The sequence below is a fragment of the Ursus maritimus genome, unplaced genomic scaffold (genome assembly GCF_017311325.1).
Source record: "Ursus maritimus isolate PB19 unplaced genomic scaffold, ASM1731132v1 scaffold_12, whole genome shotgun sequence".
NCBI lineage: Eukaryota > Metazoa > Chordata > Mammalia > Carnivora > Ursidae > Ursus > Ursus maritimus.
The window spans coordinates 8,486,473-8,509,902 of NW_024423564.1; the positions used below are offsets into that span (position 1 = coordinate 8,486,473).

Sequence of the window (23,430 nt, forward strand, 5' to 3'; positions counted from 1 at the left end):
CAAAATCGAGAGTCAGACGTTTAACCAACTGAGCCACTCAGATACCCACCTTGTACAACTTCTTAGCTGTAGTAGTGTTTTTGTAAATTTTTTAGATCTTTCTATGAAGTGGGAGACATTCCCTCACCTTTATTTTCTGAAAGACTGTGTAGAATTGGTAACATTACTCCCTTGGATACTTGGTAGGATTCACAAGTAAAGCCACCTGGGCCTGGAGCTTTCTCTGTGAAAAGGTTTGTAACTATTACTTCAATTTCTTTCAACAATAAAGGCTATTCAGAGTACATATTTCTCCTTGGGTGAGCTTCATAGTTTGTGTCTTTCAAAATATTTCTCCATTTCATTTAAATTATAAAATTTACTGGAATAAAGTTGTTCATAATGATGTTTTATCAGCTACAGAATCTTAGTGATGTCTATGCTTTTATTCCCGATGTTGGTAATTTGCTGCACTTTTGATATATCCTGAACATGAATCCTTATCTCTTACAGAAGTTGCAAATATTTTTTCCTAACTTACTACGTTTCTTCAACTTTGTGGTATGTTTAGTCATACAGAAGGAAAATTTAAATTTAGATATAACCAAACATACCAATTTTTTTTAATGATTTGTGATTTTCACTTTTTGTCTGAGAAATCCATCTATCCCACAAGGTCAGTCATAAGAATATTCTTCTGTATCACTTTTTTCTTTAAAGATTTTATTTATTTTAGAGAGAGAGGAAGAGAGAGAGCATGTGCGCACATGTGTGAGGAAAGGAACAAAGGGGTAGGGAGAAGGAGGAGGAAAGAATCTCAAGCAGACTCCACACTGAGTACAGGGCCCAACACGGGGTTCGATTCCCAGATCTGGAGATCATGACCCCAGCTGAAACCAAAAGTCAGATCCTCAACTGACTGAGCCACCCAGGCACCCCTCACCTATCTCACTTTCTAATAGTTTTAAAGTTTTGCTTTTTTCCAGTTAGGTCTTTAATTCACTTGGAATTTATTTTTGTTATGGTGAAAAGAAAGGACCTAATTTTATTTTCTTTGATATGGAAACCCAGAGTTCTCACAACAGGAATTGAATAGTTTGTTCTTTTCCTATGATTTGTGATGCCATCTTTGAAAATTGCCCAATTGTTTATATGCTTGGTCTTGTTCTGGGATCTCTATTATGTTCAATTTATTCTACTTGTCTATTGCTGCATCAATACTTAGATTCTTTATAAGTTTCAATATCTGGACAGTCAAGTCCCTCTGCTTGCTCTTAATTTTCAGGATTGTCTTGAGTATTTTTGGATCTTTAATTTTCTATATGAATACTAGAATTATTTTGCCAGGTTCTATGTTAAAATCTTGTTCTATGTAGGTTCTATCTTGTTCACCCTATGTTCTACCTAAAATCTTGTTAAGATTTTAATCGATGTTGCCCCTGTTAGTGTGGCTGCCGAAATTGCCTCAGCAAGACCAAATGCCTCCATCACTGTGGACCCCAGCTGAAAAGAACCTACACATCACAAGTATGGCCTCCACACCACTCCCACCTTCCAAATTCTAGCTGTATCTGACTGATGGACACTAAATCACATCTAGAAGCCTAGGTGTAAGAGAGTTTGGGAAATGTACATTTTAGCTTTAAAGCCTTTGTCGTAGAGTAGTGAACCGTGGATTTCACAGTATGGGTGGCAACCTACTAGTGGGTTATGAAATCAATATAGTGGGTCACAAATGGTGTTTAAAAAAATGAAATAGAACAGAATATAAGTTATCAGCATGCCTAGCAAGAATAAGTATTGTTTCATAGAAATATATAGAGAGAGCATATAGTTTTATATATTTGTAAAACTTTATATCTATAGATATTTATAAATCTCTCTCTCTCTCTATATATATATATACATATGTATAAAACTTAAAGGAAACAATACTTATTCTTTTTTTTTAAGTAGTCTTTCCACCCAAAGTGTGACTTGAACTTACAACCCCAAGATCAAGAGTTGCACGCTCTATCGGCTAAGCCAGCCAGGGACCCCAAAACAATACTTATTCTTATACACACACACACACACACACTTATACATATAAAATATTTTAAACATTATATAAATAAGGGGTGAGAGAAAGAGAAAGTGAGAAGTGAGGGAGAAAGAGAGAATATATAAAAAAAAGAAAACATTACTTATGGGTCATGATCAAGAAAGTTTGAGGGCCAAGGTCCCAGGAAGGTGCTAATTCACTGCATGTACTACAATATCCCTTATTTTGCTAAGGAAGTTTCATCTGCTAATAGCTTTTATTTTGAATAGGGGAATTTTGCCAAATAATATTTACATATATATTGAGGTAATCATAAGTTCTTTCTCCTTTAATATAACACAAAGATGAATTTCCAACAATGCATAATCTTTGCATTTTTCTCTAAAAATATTTTTATAGTTACTTATGGTGCCATGACTCCCTAACTTGACTACAGCCCCTGTCCCACATACCATCCATAATTTCTAGCACATTATGTATTTGCCCAGTTTGTCAAAGATGATTCTATACATCCTGACACATTCTCTAAGGAAAAAAAAGGTCTATGCTTTGTGATTCTTTATGAAATTAATAAGAAGCCAAAATATCTGCACTTAAATAGTTTAAAAATTCTCTATAGATACCTTTCCAATCTCAGAACCAATGATCTAATAAGAATTTGTAATGGAAGAGTAAGTGCTATGGGAAAGCTGTATTTTAATTCTGATATGTGGGCACCTGGGTGGCTCAGTCGATTAAGCATCTGCCTTTAGCTCAGGTCATGGGATCGAGCCACCATCGGGCTCCATGCTGAGCAGGGAGTCTGCTTCTCCCTCTCCTTCTGCCCTTCCTCCACCCTCCCCACTACCACCCCACCCCCCGCTTGCTTGTGTGTGCTCTCTCTCTCAAGTAGATAAATAAAGTCTTTAAAAAGATAATAATTCTGATATGCTAGTGACAATTATTTCAATGTTTTTGTTAAGAATATCAATTTACTAACAGTATCTTCCTCAATTTGACCTCCACAAAAATACGTGCCTAGATGATATTCACTTAAGCAGTGCCTCAGAAAATTTCATTTGCTTCTTATTTGTTGTATTGCTCATTTTTAAATACTAAAGAATGTCTATATTGCTTGAAAGCAGCCAAATGACAAATACTGCATTTTCAATGGGCAGTGGTTTTAACTCACCAAATCAGGAAACTACAACACTGTTTCTTTTAACATATCAGTACCAAGGTTCTGGACAAGATGTTCGAAGACCTTTGACACTAGAAACTGGGGGTTTCTTCTGTGTCTTACATTTTTCTTGCCACTTTTGAGGACAAAAGAAATTTAATTTTGAATACAATAAAAAAGGATGCTTTTTACAAATCATCTGCATAAATTATATTCCCTGTAAATTAAAAGCTTTCCAATCATTTCATCAGTGCAAATACACACATGTACACATTCTCTATAATCGCTATTCTTCAACGGTTAATATCAAAAGGAAAAAAATCTGTTTATAAAAGGTGGTAGAATGAAAAAACTGTAATTATTAAACTTCACCAAAAGACCATCTAGAAAGAAACAACAACCTTATTAGTGACACAACTGACTCAAGCAGCTGATAGCTGGCCTGGCCTTTTTAAGCAACATGTGTATCCCCCTTTCCTTCTTCCACCCCACAGATGGGAAAGCAGGAGACCCAGGGACAGAACTAATGGAATCCTCATTTATTTAGCCGGAGGCAGAGGGAACCCCACTGCCAATAGAGAGATAGATTCCCAATCTGTCTTCAGTTAGAACGAAGCCATCACACTGGTTACCTCTGGGTGTTAGGCCTATGGGTGATAGATTTTTTAACTTCTAGTTTCCAAATTTTCTATAATGGGACATAGTACTCTCATAATGCAAAGAGCACTCTAATTGACCAAAGAGCACAGATATACCAGTTCATTGTTTCATCTTTAATGCCCAACCACTAAGAAGATCTTCTAAGTGTCCTTGTAAGTTCCTCCCCTCTTCCTCTCCTGGTGGTGGGTAAGGTCTCCATCGGCCAGAGACGGAGAAGCAGGACTCCACAGTTTGGAGGTTTGGGTCACATTTGCCTGGGATTTATAAAAATGATACTGCAAGGATTTCCACAGTTTTCTTGATGGTTAGAAACAGTAGTATTTATTAGGTCCTTAGTGCGTCTAGGCCCATACTCTTCCGGGCACAGCAGAGAAAAGCAAACAGCAGGAGAGATGGCCCCTATTTATGAAGAGCTCAAAACATCATCAAGGGCATACAGGACATAAGAATAATTTAACAAATACAAAGGTACAGACTGATAGAGTGCAAACCAAGAGGATAATGTGGAAGAGGATGGGAAAATGTCAGAGCCAACTGGGGGTGACGTCTCCAAGATTTCCAGAAGCAGGCCCCATGATGTCTTCTCTTTACCTCCAATGCAACTTCTCTTTCTCCAAGAGTTAGTAAAATGGGAAATTCTGAAGACACAGAAATGTTCCTAGTTGGAAAGCGGCCTAAAGCCATATTGCACAAACCTGTTGCATCCAGGTTAATACTCCTACTTGAGATAGCATTCAAGTTTCGAGGGAAACAGATATTTCCAGCATGTGATTTTAGAAAACTAAGTGTGACAGACTTATTTGAAAGCTGGCAGGACCTCATGAAAAAACAACATATCCTATGAAATTACTTGCTTTCCCCTCTGACTACAGAGGCAGGGACTGATCTGGGATTAGAAGCATTCAAGTTCTTAACGGTTACCCGAGTGCCTCTGTGCACAATGCCGGAAACAGAACAAACAAAAACCCGTGACAGATCATTTTCTTTTCTTCCTATGAAAGCTGCCCCTTTTCAAGTGTTCGACATGTCTGTCACTCTGCACCTGCCCTCCGCCTTCACGAAGCTCCATCCCTTACCAAGCGCGGCTCTGAAGTGATCGCTGGTACTGGAATCTGAGATGGAACGGTTTCTGGAGGTGCGCAAAAGTCAGGACTGAGGAAGTGACACAAGTCGCATGTCAGAGGGAGTGGACAGGGAGCTGCAGCCGCTCCTCTGGCTCTGAGAAAATCGCTTCAGTACAGTTGGCTTTTCCTAGGGGATCATTTGTGGGACTCAAGGCACAAGGTGCTCAAGCCAACCCTGAACCTGGGAAGCAAGGGGCGGACAGTCAGGGTAAAGCTGGAGGCCCTGGGCCACACACAATCACCTCTCAGTGCTTTCCCTCTGGCACAAAACTGGAATGCGAACACCATTTGGCCTCAAGAGATTCCTGGTGAGGTACAGACAATAAGGGGTAGGTGTCAAATATGGTATTAGGATGAAATCTTAAGGATGGTTTATCTTTTCCCACGAATGCACGAGAAGGAATTTTACATGTCTGCCTTTAGGTCATGATCGAGGATAAGCAATACGCTCAGACTTCCAGAAACAAATGAGCTTTCCACTCTGCCATGCAGATTTGAGCTATGTGGCCAGAAGTCAGGGTGCGGAAATAAGCCTGAATTGTGGACTAATGAACGACTGTTCCCTCAGTCCGGTGATGTCCTCGCTCATGAAATCTCTTCTCCATCCTCCTTTGTGCCTGAAAAAGATGAGCCCATGCTAAGGCCTTTCCATGTATGTTCAAGCCTGTACTTCCACAGCTCTTACGTTTCCTGGAAAAGCCTGCCTTTGCCAGAGGCAAGGAGATCATCTGCTTGTGAGGGGGGACCCGGGGCTCTTCACTTAATCATCTGGGTTTCTTCATCCGCATCAAAAAATTCCTCCTCTTCCTCACTCTCACTGCCTAAAATGTCCTTGTCTGCAGACTGAAATGGGAAAGGAGAAGAAGAATGGTCACATAACGCCATGACATTTCTAAATTGAAAATTATCCAGCACTCAACCGACAAATGCATTTTTACGACATCTTCTCCCCTAAGAGTTCGCCCTAAAGTGTTCCACGAAAGTGAATGAATCACTGGCCACCTTCATTTCTCTATGAATGTGCTGCTATGAATCCCAGACCTTTGCTTTCCAACAGTTCTGCTATTAAATCTAACCAGAACATTCTCCCCACCCCCCAAAATATCATCATCCCCAGTGGTACATGTGAATGGTTAAGAAAACTACGCCATACCTGCGGGGGGTCCAAGGTCTGTAAAGATAACGCCTCCTCCCCCAGCCTCCGGTATGAATACACCTGAAGGTCGGAAAATGTCTCTAGCAATGGGCTGTTAAGGGTTTCCGGCAACAACAAACTCAGGAGGCCGGAAGTCAGGCCGGTGGCTCCGAAGACAACGAAGGGTAAAGACCATTGCACATACCTCTGTGGGGGCAGGGAGCAGAACAAAAACATACAAAAACTCGGTATCCATTTCCCAGCACGTGACGTCAGCGGTCTTCTGACCGAGGCATGGCCGTGTTTACTATCCAAGTCATGCCTTCCCACTAGAATACACTATGAGCCACTTCTAACCCCCTGGAGAGTTACCCTGGAAAACCACGGAGTGGTTGCTCAGGCACGCAGAAGTGGGAGTGAGTACACAGAGGCCACAGAGGTATGTGGATCGGATCCGAAGCGGGGGCGGGGGGGGGTATTGCTTTCACTGCAGGCAACTCCCTTAGAACACAGCGATCTCCACATACTCTTTGCTTGGGAGACACCCCAAATCCTCACTCACCATAAACTCTAAAGTTCTCGACACTGGAATCAGCCAAACGATCCCCTTGCCGCCCATGGATTCACTCAGCATTGAGTTAGGGACAGGCGGGGCTAGGAAGGGAGAGATAGGGAGGGGGGCTACGTGATGGGGCTCACAGAAATCCCCAAAATGCAGAGGTGTAAGGAAACCTGAGATAAGGGAACACACCAGACCTCCCTGCCGCAGGTGTCTGAGGAGGGGGGTCTTTTTTATGCCAGTCACCTGGGACCAACAGAGAATAACCAGACCCTAAAAAAAAGTAAGCCATTGAAGATGTTATCACTAGTCCTTACACAAAGGGGCTGTCAGTAGAGAAAAAAGATTTAAATTCCCTGATCAGCTTTCAATAAAAGACCAACCCTAAAAGCCCTGAAGGGCAACGCTGTCGGGACCCCTCTCACTCCAGAAAGCTTTTTCTCCGTATCCTTGCTTAATACTCTATTGCTTTGCTCACTCCTTTGTCCGAGAGATTCATTCTTTGGCTCCGTGAGACAAGAATCTCGCTCTCCTGCCTCAGCAACATACCCGGGAGGTCAGGGGTTAAAGGTATGAATGCCCCCGAAAAGAAAGAGAAAAGCCTAAAGAAACCTAGCACATCCAGGTGGTTTGAAAACTGCTTAACTGAACAGGGTGATACAGCTTTGCTTCAGAGACCCAACAGACCTTCTCAGGAAGATTTACATAGTTTCTTGAAACACAAGCAGGTTCAAAGAGAGCAACGCAGAAAACGCTGTGCTGCTCTGAAGCCACTGGTGTGTTGCTCTGGGGCCTTTCTGAGCTGATTAACATTCTTGAGTTCCTGCACAGGAGTCGCTTAGCTTTCTGATCTTCTCGTGGGAGCTCCCAAATTGTGTGGACGGGACCACCACTAGTTAGGATATCCTCTGCCCGGTTTTTCAGAAGTAAAGAGATGACGGACAAGGTGGGGCAAGGGGCGGAGCTGGGCGGGGAGAATCTCACTTCTGGAGCCCACATGCAAACCCAGGTCCAACACTGTGGGTGCGCTGCTGAATCAAGGGGGACACAACACTTTCACCTCTTCTCAACTGAGTAGGAACAGAGACACAGTGCTAAGTATTCTGATGTTCTAGGAGTTCTAGGAGAACCATCCAGAGGCGGAGACTGTTAGAGATAAACCCCGAATGTCCCACACACTTTGCAGAATGGAACTAATTTATATTAGAGAAATGGTCTCATCGTGTAAAATTAAGCACGAAACGTGGAAAGGGATACTCATGAAAAGGAAGTGTACTGCATGTCAAAGACAGAAGGACGGACGGACAGACAGACAGAAGGAAGGAAGAAAGGGCCACAGTGGCATTTCAGAGACATCATCATGTACTAGTGAGACAGGGAAACCAAAGGGACGGTGACAGGAAAAAGCTGATTCTTCCCTTTGCTGCTTTTCCTGCTTCTCCTCGTGCTAGGACCTGTACCCCCAGCCCACTTTGCACATTCCTTGTAACTCAAATCTCATAGGTCCTTCTTGTAAGGGGCCAGCCTTAGTAATTTCTCTAGAATAGATAACATCTAAGGAAGGACCAGGTGACAATGACCAAGTGAAGCTATCATATGCACATTCCAGACCACTGGAGACATTCTAGACATCTCCACGCCAAGAACCCCTGGCTCTAAGGAATAACACTAGGGCCCTTGTCTTTGTTCTAACCGGTTCCTGGATGCCTGGATGCCTGAGAGGACACGTATACCAGACCACTCCCAGCCCCCTGGACAAAGATGAGACTCCCTCCTTTCCTTTCTGAGCCTCCAAGACTGTCACTCCATCTGTATCTGCTCTCTCTAGATCTTCAATAAACTCTGTTTGACCTCCTGCTGGCTCACATTTGATTTCCATGCTGCGTGAAGCCAAGAACCCTCTTGGCTGATCCTGCGGGAAGCCCCTGGGTCCTTGGACCTGGCCTGCCAACATCGCTAGGAAGTGGGGAGAACAGTTGTCTACACAGCACATGCAGTCACCCTTCGTTGAGTCCTGGCTGGGAGGGCCAAGGTCGGACCCAGCAGACACATGCGCAGGGCCTCTGTGGATTAATCCGTCACAGAACCGGAACATTTCAAGACTGGAAGGACTTTCAGGGCTGCCATTCAGTCTATCCCCTTTCTTTTGACTATGACATTTTAAAAACGCTAAAAACTCTTAAAAGACACACTGTTAGGCATGTTTCTCTTCTAATTTTCTCGTCTAAGTGGTGTGCCTTTGGACAAGTTACTTAACCTGTTTCTGCTGATTTCTCATCTTTAATAGAACCATGCCCGCCTCACATGGTCCTCGTGAAGCTTACACGAAATGATATACGTTGAAGTGCTCAACACGGAGCCCAGCACACTGCAGACCCTTAATAAATATTCACTGACTGACGAACTTGTGAATGGAGACAGAAGGGGCACCACTGGCATGAGCTAACTCTCCAACGAACGCAGATAAGCAAACACTCAGAGCCTGGAGGGTAAAAGCATCCTCCGTCACAGCCCATCTGCCCTGAGGGACATGAGATCTAAAAGATACAAGGTTCACACTCTGGGGCTGGCTGATCTCAAGTGGCAATTGTTCATTACCACGTTCTGCTCAAAGGCACAAGCATTTCCAAAGCAGAGAATCCAGAAAAACAAAACTAGGAGGTACAAACCAACCAGTGAGGGGATGAAGGGAGCAATAATCCCACCAACTCGGGAGAACATGGAACAAGTTCCAAGCCCAACGTTCCTGAAAGGCATAAAAAAGGGGGAACAAATCAGTAAGTTCTGGGGGGGGGTAGCGTTAAGGCCCTGTGGGACAAGGGGCTTATAATAATAAATCCCAAAGTGGGGAAGCACAGGCTCCTTTAGAGCAGTGCTGCTGCTGGAACATTCTGAGCGGCTGGGAATGTTCTATGACTGCACCGTCTAGTATGGAAACCGCTAGATACCTGCAGCCATGAGCACTTGAAATGGGGCTAGTGAGAATGAGGAGCTGGGTTTTTAATTTACTTCATTTTAATTAGTTCAAATTTAAAGAGCCGCACGAGGCTAGTAACTAGCATACTGGACTGTGCAGTTATTACAGAGGACGGTACAGAAGTGACCATGAGAGTATTTTTGTCAAATCTTCTCACGGGTCTTTGTGCGTGAGGTTTCCTACGAATTGATATACCCCCGGAGAGCCAGGGCTTTACGATCTGGGAAGTCTGCCCATTTATTTAAATTCAGCTAATTGACGATTCAAGGGTCAGGCACACGAATAGGAATTGAGCACATATTCTCAGGAAACCAGGAACATTACCTTCATGAGAGGTATGGACATGTAAGAGGTGGGAGGGAGCGGGAATGAGAGTGGTTACAGGAGGGGTGGCCGGACATCACCCTCTCACCCTAGCCTCATTGCTAGTAACGCCCACGCTCGCTCTCAAACGCGTCCCCGTTTGTGAAAAATGGTCATCCTAGCATCACAGCCAGCAGCCAGAAAAAACAGGTCAGAGGAATAATTAGGAAATGACTAGCCAATCACAGACAGCCTGGGAAAAACTGGGGGGGGGGGAAGGGATATAAAATTAATAGGCAGAAAGAATCATTAAGTTTGCATCGATGAGGGAAACATTTGGAATGATCTCCGAAAAGCCTGCGGAAGTGCTGAGCTAGGGAACACCTGCCCGGCCCACAGAGGCAGTTCTAAGAAGGCTGGGCTACGTCCCTGCCCATCACGTTTTGTTTGCAGACTTATTTTATGAGGGGAAACTTGAGCAGAATATGTGCTTTCTGATAGGAGTGTGTCCTACTCAATGGAAACCACATTTAACAACTAATATGTAAACCTCATTTTCACTTCTAAATCGAATTACCTTTTTACCAATGTGTCTACTTTGAGTTAAAATGTGGGTTCTGGGAGAACAGGAACCTAGTCCCCTTGCCTGTCACGTGCCTGACATAGGACGGGTGACTGAATAAATCCAGGCCACTGAAATCAAGATGGCATCCGAGCCCTCTTGGAGTGATGGGATGTGTTTAGTGTAGAGGACTTCTCTCATGATTTCCATGAGGGAATTCAGCCCAAAATACAGCTACAATTTCCTCGGCCACGTGGGCCAAGTGTGGTCTACACAGGCAGTTTCTGGGCTCGGGCCTGCTTGCTGAATCGTTGCCGGCCCACACTAACTAGGGTCCCGCTGGAACAAGAACCGTCTACGGCACGGCATGCAGGATGTGTGAGGCGCACCTGATGACTGTGGGGTACAGCTCGGACGTGTAGATATAGACCACGTTAAAGGCCGCGCTGATCGTCAGCTTCCCGAGCAGAGACAAGGAACGGCTGTTCACCACTGCAAACACGCCTGTATCTGAGGAGGACAAGGGTAACACCGTGAGGTCCTTCGGGGCGAAAAAACTGCCTTTAAATGACACACTGAATTCTGAAGGGGCCAGAGGCATATTGATCTCAAACAGTGAGGAGGTTGTGTGACGGAATACCCTTTCAGCAGGGTTAGTAAGCACACACAAATACTCTCCCAGGGTCTTGGCTAGCCCCCCGACATCGTCCACAGTGGTGGTCACTGTGGTGATTCAACTTGCTTCCTCCTCAGTGACAGAGCTCTTGGAAAACTGTCCTGTAGTAAAGCAAGCTTCCTGGGGATCGAAAGTCTCATCCACCATGGGGGCTCCTTGCCTCTCCTTCCCAACCTCCTTCCACAGCCAGGGACGTGGGACGGTGCTTAGCATGACAAGCTCTGGTGCGGGCGGGGAGTAAGTGTGACGGATCTAAGAGGCAGCGGGGAGGGGAGGTCCAGGAAAACAACTCTCTCCAGTGTGCGTTTCTTGGTGTTCCATTGGAAGATAAGGAATAATCCCGCTAAATGACTACCAGAGGATAGAAATCATTAATGTTCTTTAAAGAACAAGACTCTAAATTTGGAACTACTTTTAATCTTTCTTCCTGACCAACTTCTTTGCATTACTCATCACTAATGATATTTCAGTTTCTTAATGTTACATTTTTACATAAAATGCAAAAATACAGATTATGGCAGTTCATTTCCCTATCAAAAATACTATCAATTATCCCGTGGTTCTTTCTTTTATTAACATTTTTCTCCCTGGGATCTTGCAATGCAATTATTCGCTTTCAAACATATTTAACCTCTCCCTTCAATAACCCACTAGACTCTGCTTTCAAAATAACAATTTCTCCTTCTGAGGAAAATAAATCTCATTGACTCTGTTGTACTTTCCCCCTTGGCTAGCAGACATCTTCAGCGAGCGACCAATCCTCCATTTCCCCAAATACACCTGCCCTGTAGCTCGCTACAATCTGGCTTCCAATAGCAAGCTCTCCTCAAAGTCCTGCTCTTGAAGGTCAACAGCGAGGTCCTAATCACCAAAGTAATTGCCTCTCATTTTCCTTGACATTTCTGCCAGATAGAATACGCTTGTCCCCTTCCTTGGGGCTGCCTGCATGGCTCATGGAAACCACTCCTCCCTTGAATAACTCAAAAGCAGTATCCTTTGCTTCCTTTGACCTCCACTGTCCCTATTCCCTGATCCATTCAACTGGCGTGCTTCAGACACACTCCTGGAGCGGCTTCCTCTTCCATCTTGTCTGCCCCAAATACACTTCGAGTTACTTCAGGCTAAGGCTGGTATCCCATTTGTATCTGTGCCCCTTGCACCATCTCCTGTAGGACAACACTCAATCTTTGTTCAACAAAGAAGCAGAAGGCCTACGACAGGGATTAATTTAGTGAAAAGAATCTGTGTTCATGCTCTTGCAACTTCTAAGGAGGGAGGCATTTAAATACTCCATCCTAAACTACGCTTCACCTCCCTGCTCGACTGTGAAATAAATAATCTATTTTAAAGATGGTTTCCTGAACCCAGTGGCCCAGGCACTGCCAACCCCGACCATCTGGGGCTTTCCCCGCTTCTGCCAGGCTATTTGGAAGAAGATGCTAGCTCTTTTCAGTACTGAATATATTATTTTAAGCCACGAGTGCTTCTGGAAAAAGAACTCTACCTTTCGGCATTTACCCCAAGATATATGTCTGCACTTGAGATCTAACGATCTCTTCCATTAATCCCATAATAAGGGTAATTCTTCAATTATTTTCCAGAAAACTTAGTGTGTTGGGAAAAGGTATTCGGTAGCCTTGAAGCAAACAGGAATATGCACATTTGCTTTACTGCAAATGAGCTCTGGGACCGTTTTCAACCCATACAGGATGGCATCTTTCAGAACTGTATAGCGACGCTCTGTGTAACATCTTTAACAACAGGTTAGGGGATTGCTGTCCTGCAAATTGAATTCAAATGGCGCGCCAGAGAAGGCTTTTTTCCAAACACCCACAAGAGCCAAAGCTGGAGAAGCCTTTCACGCGAAGCTCACGACGCTTCCAGCTGTAAGCCACTGAGGGCGAGGCTCCAGCCGTGTCGTGTACCCACAGAGCACTCCATCGGCCTAACACCTCATCAGATGCTTGAAACTTCTCTCCTGCCTTCCTTTTTTTTAAAGATTTTATTTATTCATTTGACAGAGACAGCGAGAGAGGGAACACAAGCAGGGGAAGTGGGAGAGGAAGAAGCAGGCTCCCAGCAGAGGAGCCTGATGTGGGGCTTGACCCCATAACTCCAGGATCACGCCCTGAGCTGAAGGCAGACGCTTAACGCCTGAGCCACCCAGGCGCCCTGCTCTCCTGCCTTCCCGACAACGGGGTCTGCAGTCACCGCTTGAACCTCGGGGAATTCACCTTATCCCCAGGTAGCCCATGTCAAGGTCAGACAGCTCTGTTTATTAGAAAATTATTTCTTATCCTTTCTGGGGCTCCTGCCTGGGGAGCGGTTGGGCTGTTGGTCATCCTGAGTCAATGTTCGGGAGTGCTCTGCAGCCACTGGGCTGGTTCCTTTGATTCCTGACTTTGGTTCTTTATCTGAAAGTAAAATCAGATATTACTGGCTAGTCCCAGCAAAAGTCCAGAGTGACTGTTTAAAAAAAAAAAAGGTAATTTAAAAAGGAAAACTCGGGGCACCTGGGTGGCTCAGTCAGTTGAGCATCTGCCTTCGGCTCAGGTCATGACCCCAGGGTCCTGGGATTGAGCCCCGTTTGAGGCTCTCTGCTCAGTGGGGAGCCTGCTTCTCCCTCTCCCTCTCCCTCTCTGCCACCCACCCCCTCCCCCCACCAACTTGTGCTCTCTCTCCCTCTGTCTGCCACTCTGTCTAGCCGTGCTCTCTCTCTGTCTAATAAATAAATAAATAAATAAATAAATAAATAAATAAATAAATAAAATCTTTAAAAAAAAGGATACTAAACTCAATTATCTTTGAGGGGGAAAAAAAAGATAATTCTCAAAACACTTGTATCCTTCACAGCACTGAATTCAAGAGGTTATAAGTTTATTCCAACGATGAAGCTATAAGGACATCACTTTTGGAACTAGCTATCTGGAAGTTTCCTCAGAGCCCATCTGAGGTTGCCAGAACAAAAAACATCTCAGTTATGTTACAGCCACATTTCACTGACCCAAAATAGTAAAAATTCAACTTAATCATCTACTTCATTCACTGGGTGATTATGGCAAATTTTTGATTGCTCGTGCATATGTTAAAAATCTTTAGGACAGCAGTATGCCCTCTGCTATGATACACAGGTGGGCAAAAAACCCTACAACTCATTTACTCCCCCCCCCACTTTTTTAAAGAAAAAATACCATAGATGCACGAAGTTCTGTCACTGTAGTTTCACCATTTCTGAAATTTCCCGTGAATGATATAATCCAGTTTGTAGACTTTTGTGTCCGGCTTTAGTTAGCATGAATGCTTTTGAAATGTATCTGTGTTATTGTGTGTCAGGAGGTCACAGTTCAATCCTTCTGCTGGTCTCGTTGAGCAATACTTCATTGTACAAATAGGCCACAACTTGTTTATCCATTCCTCAGCCGATGGGTTCCTTCCATTTGGGGGCTATTATTAATAAAGCAACTATGAACATTTGCATCAAAGTCTTTGTGTACATCCGTGTTCCTGCTTCCCTTCGGTGAAGGTGAGTCAGATGGCAAGTGTATGTCTCCCTTTTAAATAAGCTGCTAATGTTTTTCAAAGGGTCTGTACCATTTTACATTTCTATCAGCGGTATATGAGTTCTAATTCTTCCTTATCATTGCCAATGACCGTATGGTTGGTCTTTTTAATTTAAGCCATTCTATTTTTTTTAAAGACGTTATTTATTTATTTGAGAGAAAGAAAGAGAGCACAAGCAGGTAGGAAGGGCAGAGGGAGAGGGAGAAGCACACTCCCTGTTGAGCAGGGAGCCCGACGTGGGACTCGATTCCTGGACCCTGGGATCATGACCTGAGCCAAAGGTAGATGCTTTAACCAACTGAGCCACCCAGGCACCCCGACTTTAGCCATTCTAATAGGTGTGTAGTGGTATATCTCCACTGTGGTTTTGATTTCCATTTCCCTGTTAAATAATTGAAAATCTTTTCCCATGCTTATAGACCATTTTCTTATCCCTTTGGAGAAGTGTCCGTTCAAATCTTCTGCCCATGTTTTTTTCTCATTATTAAACTGTAAGAGTCCATTCTATATTCTGGGTGCAAGTCCTTTCTCAGGTATATGTTTTGCAATTATTTTTCTCAGTCTGTGCCTTGCTTTTCATTTCTTAAGTATGTCTTTCAAAAAGTAAAAGTTTTTAGGGGCGCCTGGGTGGCTCAGTTGTTAAGCGTCTGCCTTCGGCCCAGGGCGTGATCCCGGTGTTCGGGATCAAGCCCCGCATCAGGCTCCTCCGCTAGGAGCCAGCTTCTTCCTCTCCCATTCCCCCTGCTTGTGTTCCCTCTCTCGCTGGCTGTCTCTCTATCTCTCTGTCAAATAAATAAATAAAATCTTAAAAAACAAAAAGCAAAAGTTTTTAATTTTGAAGTCTAAGTAATGAATTGTTTTCGCTTTGTGCTTTTTGTGTCCTATTTAAGAAACCTTTGCCTAAACCAAAGTCACGAAGATTTTTCTCCTACATTCTCTAATAGAGCTTCTATGGTTTTAGCCTTTTCCTCCGAGTCTCCCATCCATTTTGAGTTAATTACTGCATATGCTGCAACATGCAAGTTGAAGTTAAATTGTTTGCACACGGACATCCAACTATCCCAGCACCAATTGTTTAAAAGATAATCTTTTCCTCATTGAGCTGATTTATCATCTTTGCTAAAAATCAATTGACTGTGTGTATTTTTCTCTATGTTATAATCGGATAAAACATTTTTAAAAGGCGATCAAAATCCTAGGTCCCCTCAAATAATAAAATAAAAATCAACTGACCCTATGTGTGGGTTTATTTCATACTAAATTTTATTATCTATACATCCATTCCTATCTGCCAATATCATACTATCCTGATTAATATAACTTTGTAGTAAGTTTTAAAATCAGGAAGGATAAGTCCTACAGCTTTATTTTTCTTGATAAAAGTTATTTTGGCTATTCTATATCCTTTACATCTCCATAAAAATTTTGGTATTAACTTGCCAATATCTGTCCACAAAAAAAGTCTGCTGGAAATTTTATTGGGATTGATTGAGCTGATGATAGACTGATTTGGGGAGAACTGACGGCTTAAACAAGATCTTCTGACCCTGAGCATAGTAAGCTCTTTATTTATTTTATTATTATTACCACCAATTCATTTATGTAGTGTCTTTTTTCATTTTCTCTCATCAATGTTTTATACTTTATAGCTTTCTACGGGTCTTAAACATATTTTGTAAAATTAATCCCTAAATGTATCACATTTTTATTACACATGGTATTATTTTCTTTCAATTTTAAATTGTTGCTAATATGTAGAAATAAAATTGTGTCACATAACTCCGTGAAACTCATTTATTAATTTTAGATTTGTTGGTATATTCCCTGGGATCTTCTATGGAGACGATCGTGTAGTCTTGTGAATAAAGACAGTTTTACCTCTTCCTTTCCTATTCGGATCCCTTTAATTTCTTTGTACTGCCTTATCCTTTTCACTAGGAATTTCAGCACACCGTCCCATAGAAGTGATAAGAATGGACATCCTTGCCCTTCTCCTGATCTTAGGGAGCAATTTTTTACTTTTTTACCATTACCAAATTTAGTTTTTTACCATTAAATGTGATGTGAGCTGTACGTTTCCCCTTGATGCCCTTTATCAACTACTTCTAGTTGCTGTTTTTGTAATGAATGGATATTGAATTCTCACAAGCGCTTTTTCGACTTGTATTGAAATGATCATATGATGTTTTTTTTTCTTTCGGCTTTTTAAAATGGTGAATCACACTGATTAGCTTTTGAATGTCAAACTAACCGGGCACTGGTAGCATACACCCTGCTCGGTCATGAGGTATTACCCTTGCTGTGCACTGCTGGATTCAGTTTGCTAATATTTCAGGATTTTTGCATCTATATGGATCTGTAGTTTTCTTGTAAAGTCTTTGTTTGGTTTTAGTATCAGGGTAATTGCTGGCCTCACCAATGAGGCTGGGAGACGATTCCTTCCTCCTGTGTTTTCTGGAAGAATGTACAGAATGGCTGTTATTTCTTCCTTAAGTGTTTTGGAGAATTCACCAGTGAAGCCATCTTGTAGGAATGTTTTTACTGACAGATTAAATTTCTTGAATATAGAGGTCTATTCAGGTTATCTGAGTTTTTGAGTATACTTGGCAGCGTGTATCTTTCAAGGAATTGATCCATTTTGCCTAAGTTGAATTTACTGGCATAAAAATGTTCACAATGTTCCCTTATAAATGCTGACTCCCCTCTTTCATTCCTGATATTGGCAATGTGTGTCTTCTCTCTTTTTCCTATATTAGTTTGGCTAGAGATTTATTGATCTCAACAGCCAGGTTTTGGTTTCATTGGTTTTTCCCTAGTATTTTCCTGTTCTTATTTCATTAATTTTTGCTCCTATTATTTGCTTCCTTGTCCTTGCTTTGTGCTTGATTTATCATTTTTTTAAAGTCTGTCTTCTATTTTTTTAGGAAAGAAGCTTAAATCATTAATTTGAAAACACCTTTTTTCTCTAAGCACCGCTTTATTGCATCCCACAAACTTCGATATGTTATACTTTATTGTTTAATTAAAAATATTCTCGGGGCTTAACTTGGGTGGCTCAGTTGGTTAAGCGTCCGCCTTTGGCTCAGGTCATGATCCCGGGATCCTGGGGGGATCGAGCCCCATGTCGGGCTCCCCGCTCAGCATGGAGCTGCTCCTTCCCCTGCTTGTACTCTTTCTATCAAATACATAAATAAAATCTTTAAAATATATATATATATATTTTCTAATTTCCTTTGCAATTTCCTTTCTTCTTTGACCCTTGGGTTTTTAGAAGAGTGATTTTTAAAACCCAAATATCTGAGGATTTCCCTGGTATTTTTCAGTTTCTGATTTCTAGCTTAATTCCACTCTCAACAAACAACTATTTTTGGAAGATTCCGATCTTCTTCAATTTATTGAAACTTGCTTTATGGCCCAAATGTTGCCCTTGTTGGTAAATGTTTCTGTGTGCTTCTGATAGAATGCACGTTCTGCTGCGTTAGGGGAGAGCGTCTGACAAACGGCAGTCAGGTTATGTTCAAGTCTCCGTATCCATAGTTATGTGCTATCTATCAGTCGTGGAGGGGTACTGAAATATCCAACTGTAGTTTTGGATTTGTCTATGTATTGTTGTGGTTCTATCCAACTGTCCTGTGTTTTGAATCTGTTACTGGGTGCTCCACGATCAGTACCGTTACATCCTCTTCAGGAACAGACTTTCTCGTCATGTGTTTACAGCCTTCATCAAACGTGGAAAGGATCTGACCACCTTTTCTGCAAATAATTTTTTCTTTACTTCCTCCTTCTTTGACTCCAATTACAAATACGTGAGGCCTGGTGTTGCCCTACAACTCACTGATGCTTTGTTAACTTTCCATTCCATTATTTTTTTCTGCTTCATTTTGCAGACTTTCTTTTGTTGTGACTTTCACCGAGCTTCTGTAGTTAATCTCAGTCGCTGCGTCTTTTCTCATATAATGTATACTTCATCTCTAGATGTCACACATATGGCTTTTATTAGCCTCTATTAGTCTGTTCTTGATGATCACGCTTTTCTCTATTTTCTTAAACACGTGGAACATATTGATAATAGCTATTTTATTAAAGTTCTTGTCTCCTCCTTCTATCATCTGGGTCTTTTCTGGTTTTATTTCTATTGATATGTCTCCTGGTTGTAAGTGGTATTTTCCTGCCTGGTAATGGCTGGATGCAGTACTCTGTGGATGTTACATTGTTGGGTGCTGGAGTTTATTGTATTCCTTTAAATACTGTTGCTCTTTGTTCTACGATGCAGTTTAGTTACCTGGAATCACTTCATCCTTCTGAGATTTTTAAAGCACTCTGAGGGCAAGCAGAGAACAGCCTTTAGTGTAGGGCCTCTTTGCTCCGGGAGGTCTCTACCCAGAGCAGCACATGTGGATGAAAAGAACACAAACTAGGCACGGCCTTGGGTTCCAAGAACGGTCCTGAATGCTGCTTCCTGGTGGTCCTCTCTCTGGCCTCAGTAGCTTCCTCAAACACACACACAGATCAGTGAACAGCCAAAGATCAGTAAGCAGTCAAAGACTCGGAGGCCCCTTCTGCAGATCTCTGGAGTTCTTCCTCTGTGTATCTTATTCTTCTCCAGCATATTTTCTAGCAAATTCTAGAAATCTTGGCCTCCCCACGTTTTAACACCATTGTCCTCTGAATTCAGTAACGCACCCGGATTTGCTGGGCTCCCCGTCCTTGCGCCGTGGCTCAGACACCCTGAGCTAGGTCACGGTTAGGGAGCACTTTGTTTCCTTCCACTTGGGGATCACTGTCTGTCCTGAGCAGCCTACTGTCCAGGGTCTGAAAATCAGTGCTTCTTATATTTTGTCTGGTTTTATAGCTGTTTAACGCAGGAGGACAGCTGGTCACCGTTACGATCATGGTCCCAAGTGAAAGTCCCCATGGCATTTTGTTGTCAATTCTCCTACGGTAGCTTCTGACTTTTATTGTTGTTGTTGTTTTTCTCTAATCACTCCTTTTCTTCACCAGGTTGTAAGTTCTTTGAGTCCAGGGACTAGGTCTTGTTTATGAATAATATCCTGTATAAGTCAAGCACTAGAGAAGTCAAGTGACTAAAGAATGGGCAGACCAAGGTTGATAAAAGAAATGAGATCTACAGGTGCTCAGAGTAGAGTCTGAGGACACCCTTTCAACTGTGAAACTTGTTTGGTCATGTGCTGTGACTCCCTAGTATTCAGTCTCTGGCAGGACCACAACTGCCAGGAACCTCCTTGCAGCAAGAGCCTAGTGTCACGCTGACAACCCAAGCTCTTGAGCCCTGGCCAATTCCCATCAGTCCTGTTTACTGAAGAGTTAAGAACTGGCTCTAATTAGGCAGCACTAATTCTCTAAGACAACAGCCTCACCATGTGCAATGAATACTTTGGCTATAAAACTCTAATAGGGCAAAAGAGCATTTCCCAAACGGCACCATTTAGAGTCAGACGGACCTGACTCTAAAGTGTGTGGCTTCCTTGCTGTGCAAATTTAGACACATTGCTCGGCCTATGCGAACTTTAGTTTCCTTACCAGATGGGGATAATATGTAGTATCTTCCATGTATAAAGAGAACCCAGTATGTAGTCAACCCTTCATAAATGATACTCAGTATTGCAGGTTTAGTTAGGATCCTTTAAGCAAGGATAGAAATCAGGTAAAAGGAATGATGAGAAATCTGTACAAAAATATTAGTGGCCACCTGGTAACAGTACCTCCAGGGAGAACATTGGCTTGGAGGCCAACCAATGTGTGAATATGCACTGGGCAGGACACTTGGCCTAATAATTATAAACCACAGGCTGAGGAATGCCAAGCAATCTCTTTTCTAGCTTATTGGCGGCTTCCTCGAGAGGTGTACCTGTGTATATGTCTGTCTGTCTGCGCCTCAGACACAGAACTGCAATCATACACAGGTACCGAACAAAAGTTGGTAGGTCCTGGGACACCTCCATCGGCAGAAAGAAGAGAGTGAAGGTGTGTTTGGTGGGGAAAAGTGAAGGAAAATGGGCACAAAAAGCACGGAGAAGAGGTGTGGTCTCCAAGCTCACACAAGATGCTAATAGAATTTTTCAAACTACTAGGTCTCTTTCTTAATATATATTTATCAGAACTTTTATAAGAAGTAGCGTAAGGCTCAGAACTTTGAACGAACTAAGATTTAAACGAGAGCCATCGAAATGCTTTAAGGAGTAAATATGAAAGGTTCAAAGAAAGTTTAAAGAACAAATTTTTTCAGCTCAAGGAAGAGAAGATTCAGGAATAGTTAAGATGACTACCAGCAAATATAGAAAGGATTATGCAAAAAAAAAAAAAAAAAAAAAAAAAAGGGGGGGGGGGTGGTCATCTGTTCTCTATCTCTAGTGATGAATAAAATGAAAGGGAATGGGCTCAGTTGCGGATAAGGTCTGTTCTCATGGCTATTAAAAATAGAAACAATTTTCTAAGGGATGTAGTGAGGTTTCTTTTCCTGGAAATCTTCAAAAATAGACTAGAGGTCCACTTTTCTAAGTATAACAGAGACACCATGGTGCTGAGGCAAGCTCCTGGAGTACTCCTTACTCCGTGTTCATCCAGGGGCACGATCGACTACGGGCTCGCTCGAGCTTTTCTCTTAAAACTGACCAGAAGTGAGCAGAGAGTGAAGCCGGGTCTGGCCGGAGACCACACATCTGCTTCCACTTTGGGTTTTTGTAGAAAGAACCACGTGCAGAGTGCTGGGCTGTGGGTTGGTTCCCTGGAGCACAGAGCTATGTGGGAGCGGGAAAGATGTGAACTGGCCTGGCTGGCAGAGATGTGACAGGTTACAGGGGTGCTTATGGCCGTAGGAGACAGTTTTCTCTACAAGGCGACAACCAGAATACTGGCTATTACAGATAGAAAACAACTGGATTTCCAAGTTATCTATGAAAAATGAAATCTGAATCTACAGCTATGATGATCTTGGGATGCCTGGGTTGAGCGTTTGCCTTCGGCTCAGGTCATGATCCCGGGGTCCTGGGATCGAGCCCCACATTGGGCTCTCTTCTCAGCAGGGATTCTGCTTCTCCCTCTGCCCCTCCCCCCCCATGCTTTCTCTCTCTCTCCCAAATAAATAAAAATACTAAAAACAATAACGCTATGATGATTTGAAGCCCCCTACTGTCTGTCCCAGTCAAACAGAACTGGGAGCTTGGTTCTACAAGCCCACAGCAAGGCAAGAGCTGAGGACTGTCCCTTTTCTGGCACTAGCTGAGGTAACGATTTCCTCAGAGAGTAAGAAATGGGCAAACTTATTGAATTCTCCAGTTTCTGTGATTCCATGAGAATCACTACAAGGCTGTGCTACATACGGGTCACGTCCCCAGTAGCGAGCGCACTGCTCTCTGGGTTCAAGGCGCAGGACCTGAGGTGGCGACCAGCCGCGTAGCAGGTGTACTGGGGGTTACAGAACTGGGGCGCGCGGCCTGGGGTCTTTGGTGAGCCGCTGCTACTACCGAATCTCAAGGAGAAGCAAGGACCACAGGAGCGTTTCCTTCGTGATGTGTTGTGTCAGGGAGTAAGTTCTCCAGCTGTGTTTCGAGCAGCTGCCAAACCTTCTGTCAAACCACCGCACAACGATTCCCACCTGAAGTAAAAGCTCAAAGAAGACCTATTCAGATCCCAAAGCTCCCAAAACAGGGCTCTCGTGGTACCGTACGCCTCAGCGGCGCAGTGGTAGTTATGACCCACTCTGCACTGCTGGAAATCACTGCCCAAGTCAGTTTTTGACACGACAGCTAGCACGTGTCAGACAAAACAAACAAAGGCTGAGAACCATCACTCTGTAGCATAATTTCTATAGAGGAGCAGAAATCAAGTTAGATAAGGGTGTACATCAAAGCTACAAATATATAAAAATACCAAGTTTCCGAAGATGATCTGTTCACACTTTATATAAAACTGAGAAAATGTCCGCTGTCACCAACCGTGAACAGCACTCTTACTGCGGCTGCTGTTAGGGTCAGCGGGCCCTGGGAGAATGGATGGATGTGCTCGGGGTGCCAAAGCTGCCTCTGAGACCCTGACCTCTGATCTGTGATTGGCTGGAATGGGGAGTGCAAATGCGTAGCCCTGGATGGAGTTTCTCTCTCTGCAGAGCTAAATGGTCCTCCCCATCTTCAAATAAACAACTCTAACATCACCAGTACTGCAGCCCAGACACCCCAGATGGTAGCTTAATCACCTGAAAGAATTAATAGTGCACCTCTAAGCACATTATTCACCCAGAGAATAGTTTAGGCAATGGGAAGAATCTGGCCCATTATACCCCACACAGTCGCTAAATAATATGCAATCATAGAAATGAAGCATGGCATATGGTAATCTCTCTACTATATTGAGATTCATTGTAATGAAAGTGCTGTTCAAAACCCTTATGTGGAAATCAGAAAGGCATACCTTTCTTTTCTGGAAGAAACATTATAATAAGACAAGCCAGTCCTCCTAGGCACAGAAATGCCGCTAAAGTCCGCTTCCGACCAAACCTAAACAACAGAAAGACGTTACACATTTCTCTTGAGGATCTTATAAATTTATCTGCTTTGTCTCCCGAACCTTCTTTCTGAAATGTCCCCGGGTTTCATTATATACACTCATCGTTGCTTAAGGAATGGGTGGCAAATGTGACTGACTGACCAGGACATAAAATACGTAACCATCACA

At 43.0% G+C, this 23,430-nt stretch overlaps 1 protein-coding gene across 2 annotated transcripts in view; it reads right to left on the minus strand.

Moving 5' to 3' along the window:
- Window positions 1–3,516: 3,516 nt before the first annotated feature.
- SLC22A15 (solute carrier family 22 member 15) overlaps window positions 3,517–23,430 on the minus strand; it is a 74,631-nt gene continuing 54,717 nt past the window's right edge. Inside the window, exons 8-13 of one of the 2 annotated variants that reach the window (XR_005834043.1) lie at window positions 23,167–23,252; window positions 10,892–11,012; window positions 9,334–9,406; window positions 6,120–6,308; window positions 4,919–5,809; window positions 3,517–4,480 (exon numbers count right to left, since the gene is read on the minus strand). Coding sequence is in view for 1 of the 2 variants with exons in the window: in XM_040626868.1 (XP_040482802.1) it covers window positions 5,723–5,809; window positions 6,120–6,308; window positions 9,334–9,406; window positions 10,892–11,012; window positions 23,167–23,252 (556 nt within the window). In the remaining variant the exon portion in view is untranslated. Of the gene's footprint in view, window positions 5,810–6,119; window positions 6,309–9,333; window positions 9,407–10,891; window positions 11,013–23,166; window positions 23,253–23,430 lie in introns of both variants that reach the window. The other variant, XM_040626868.1, reaches the window with a different exon arrangement.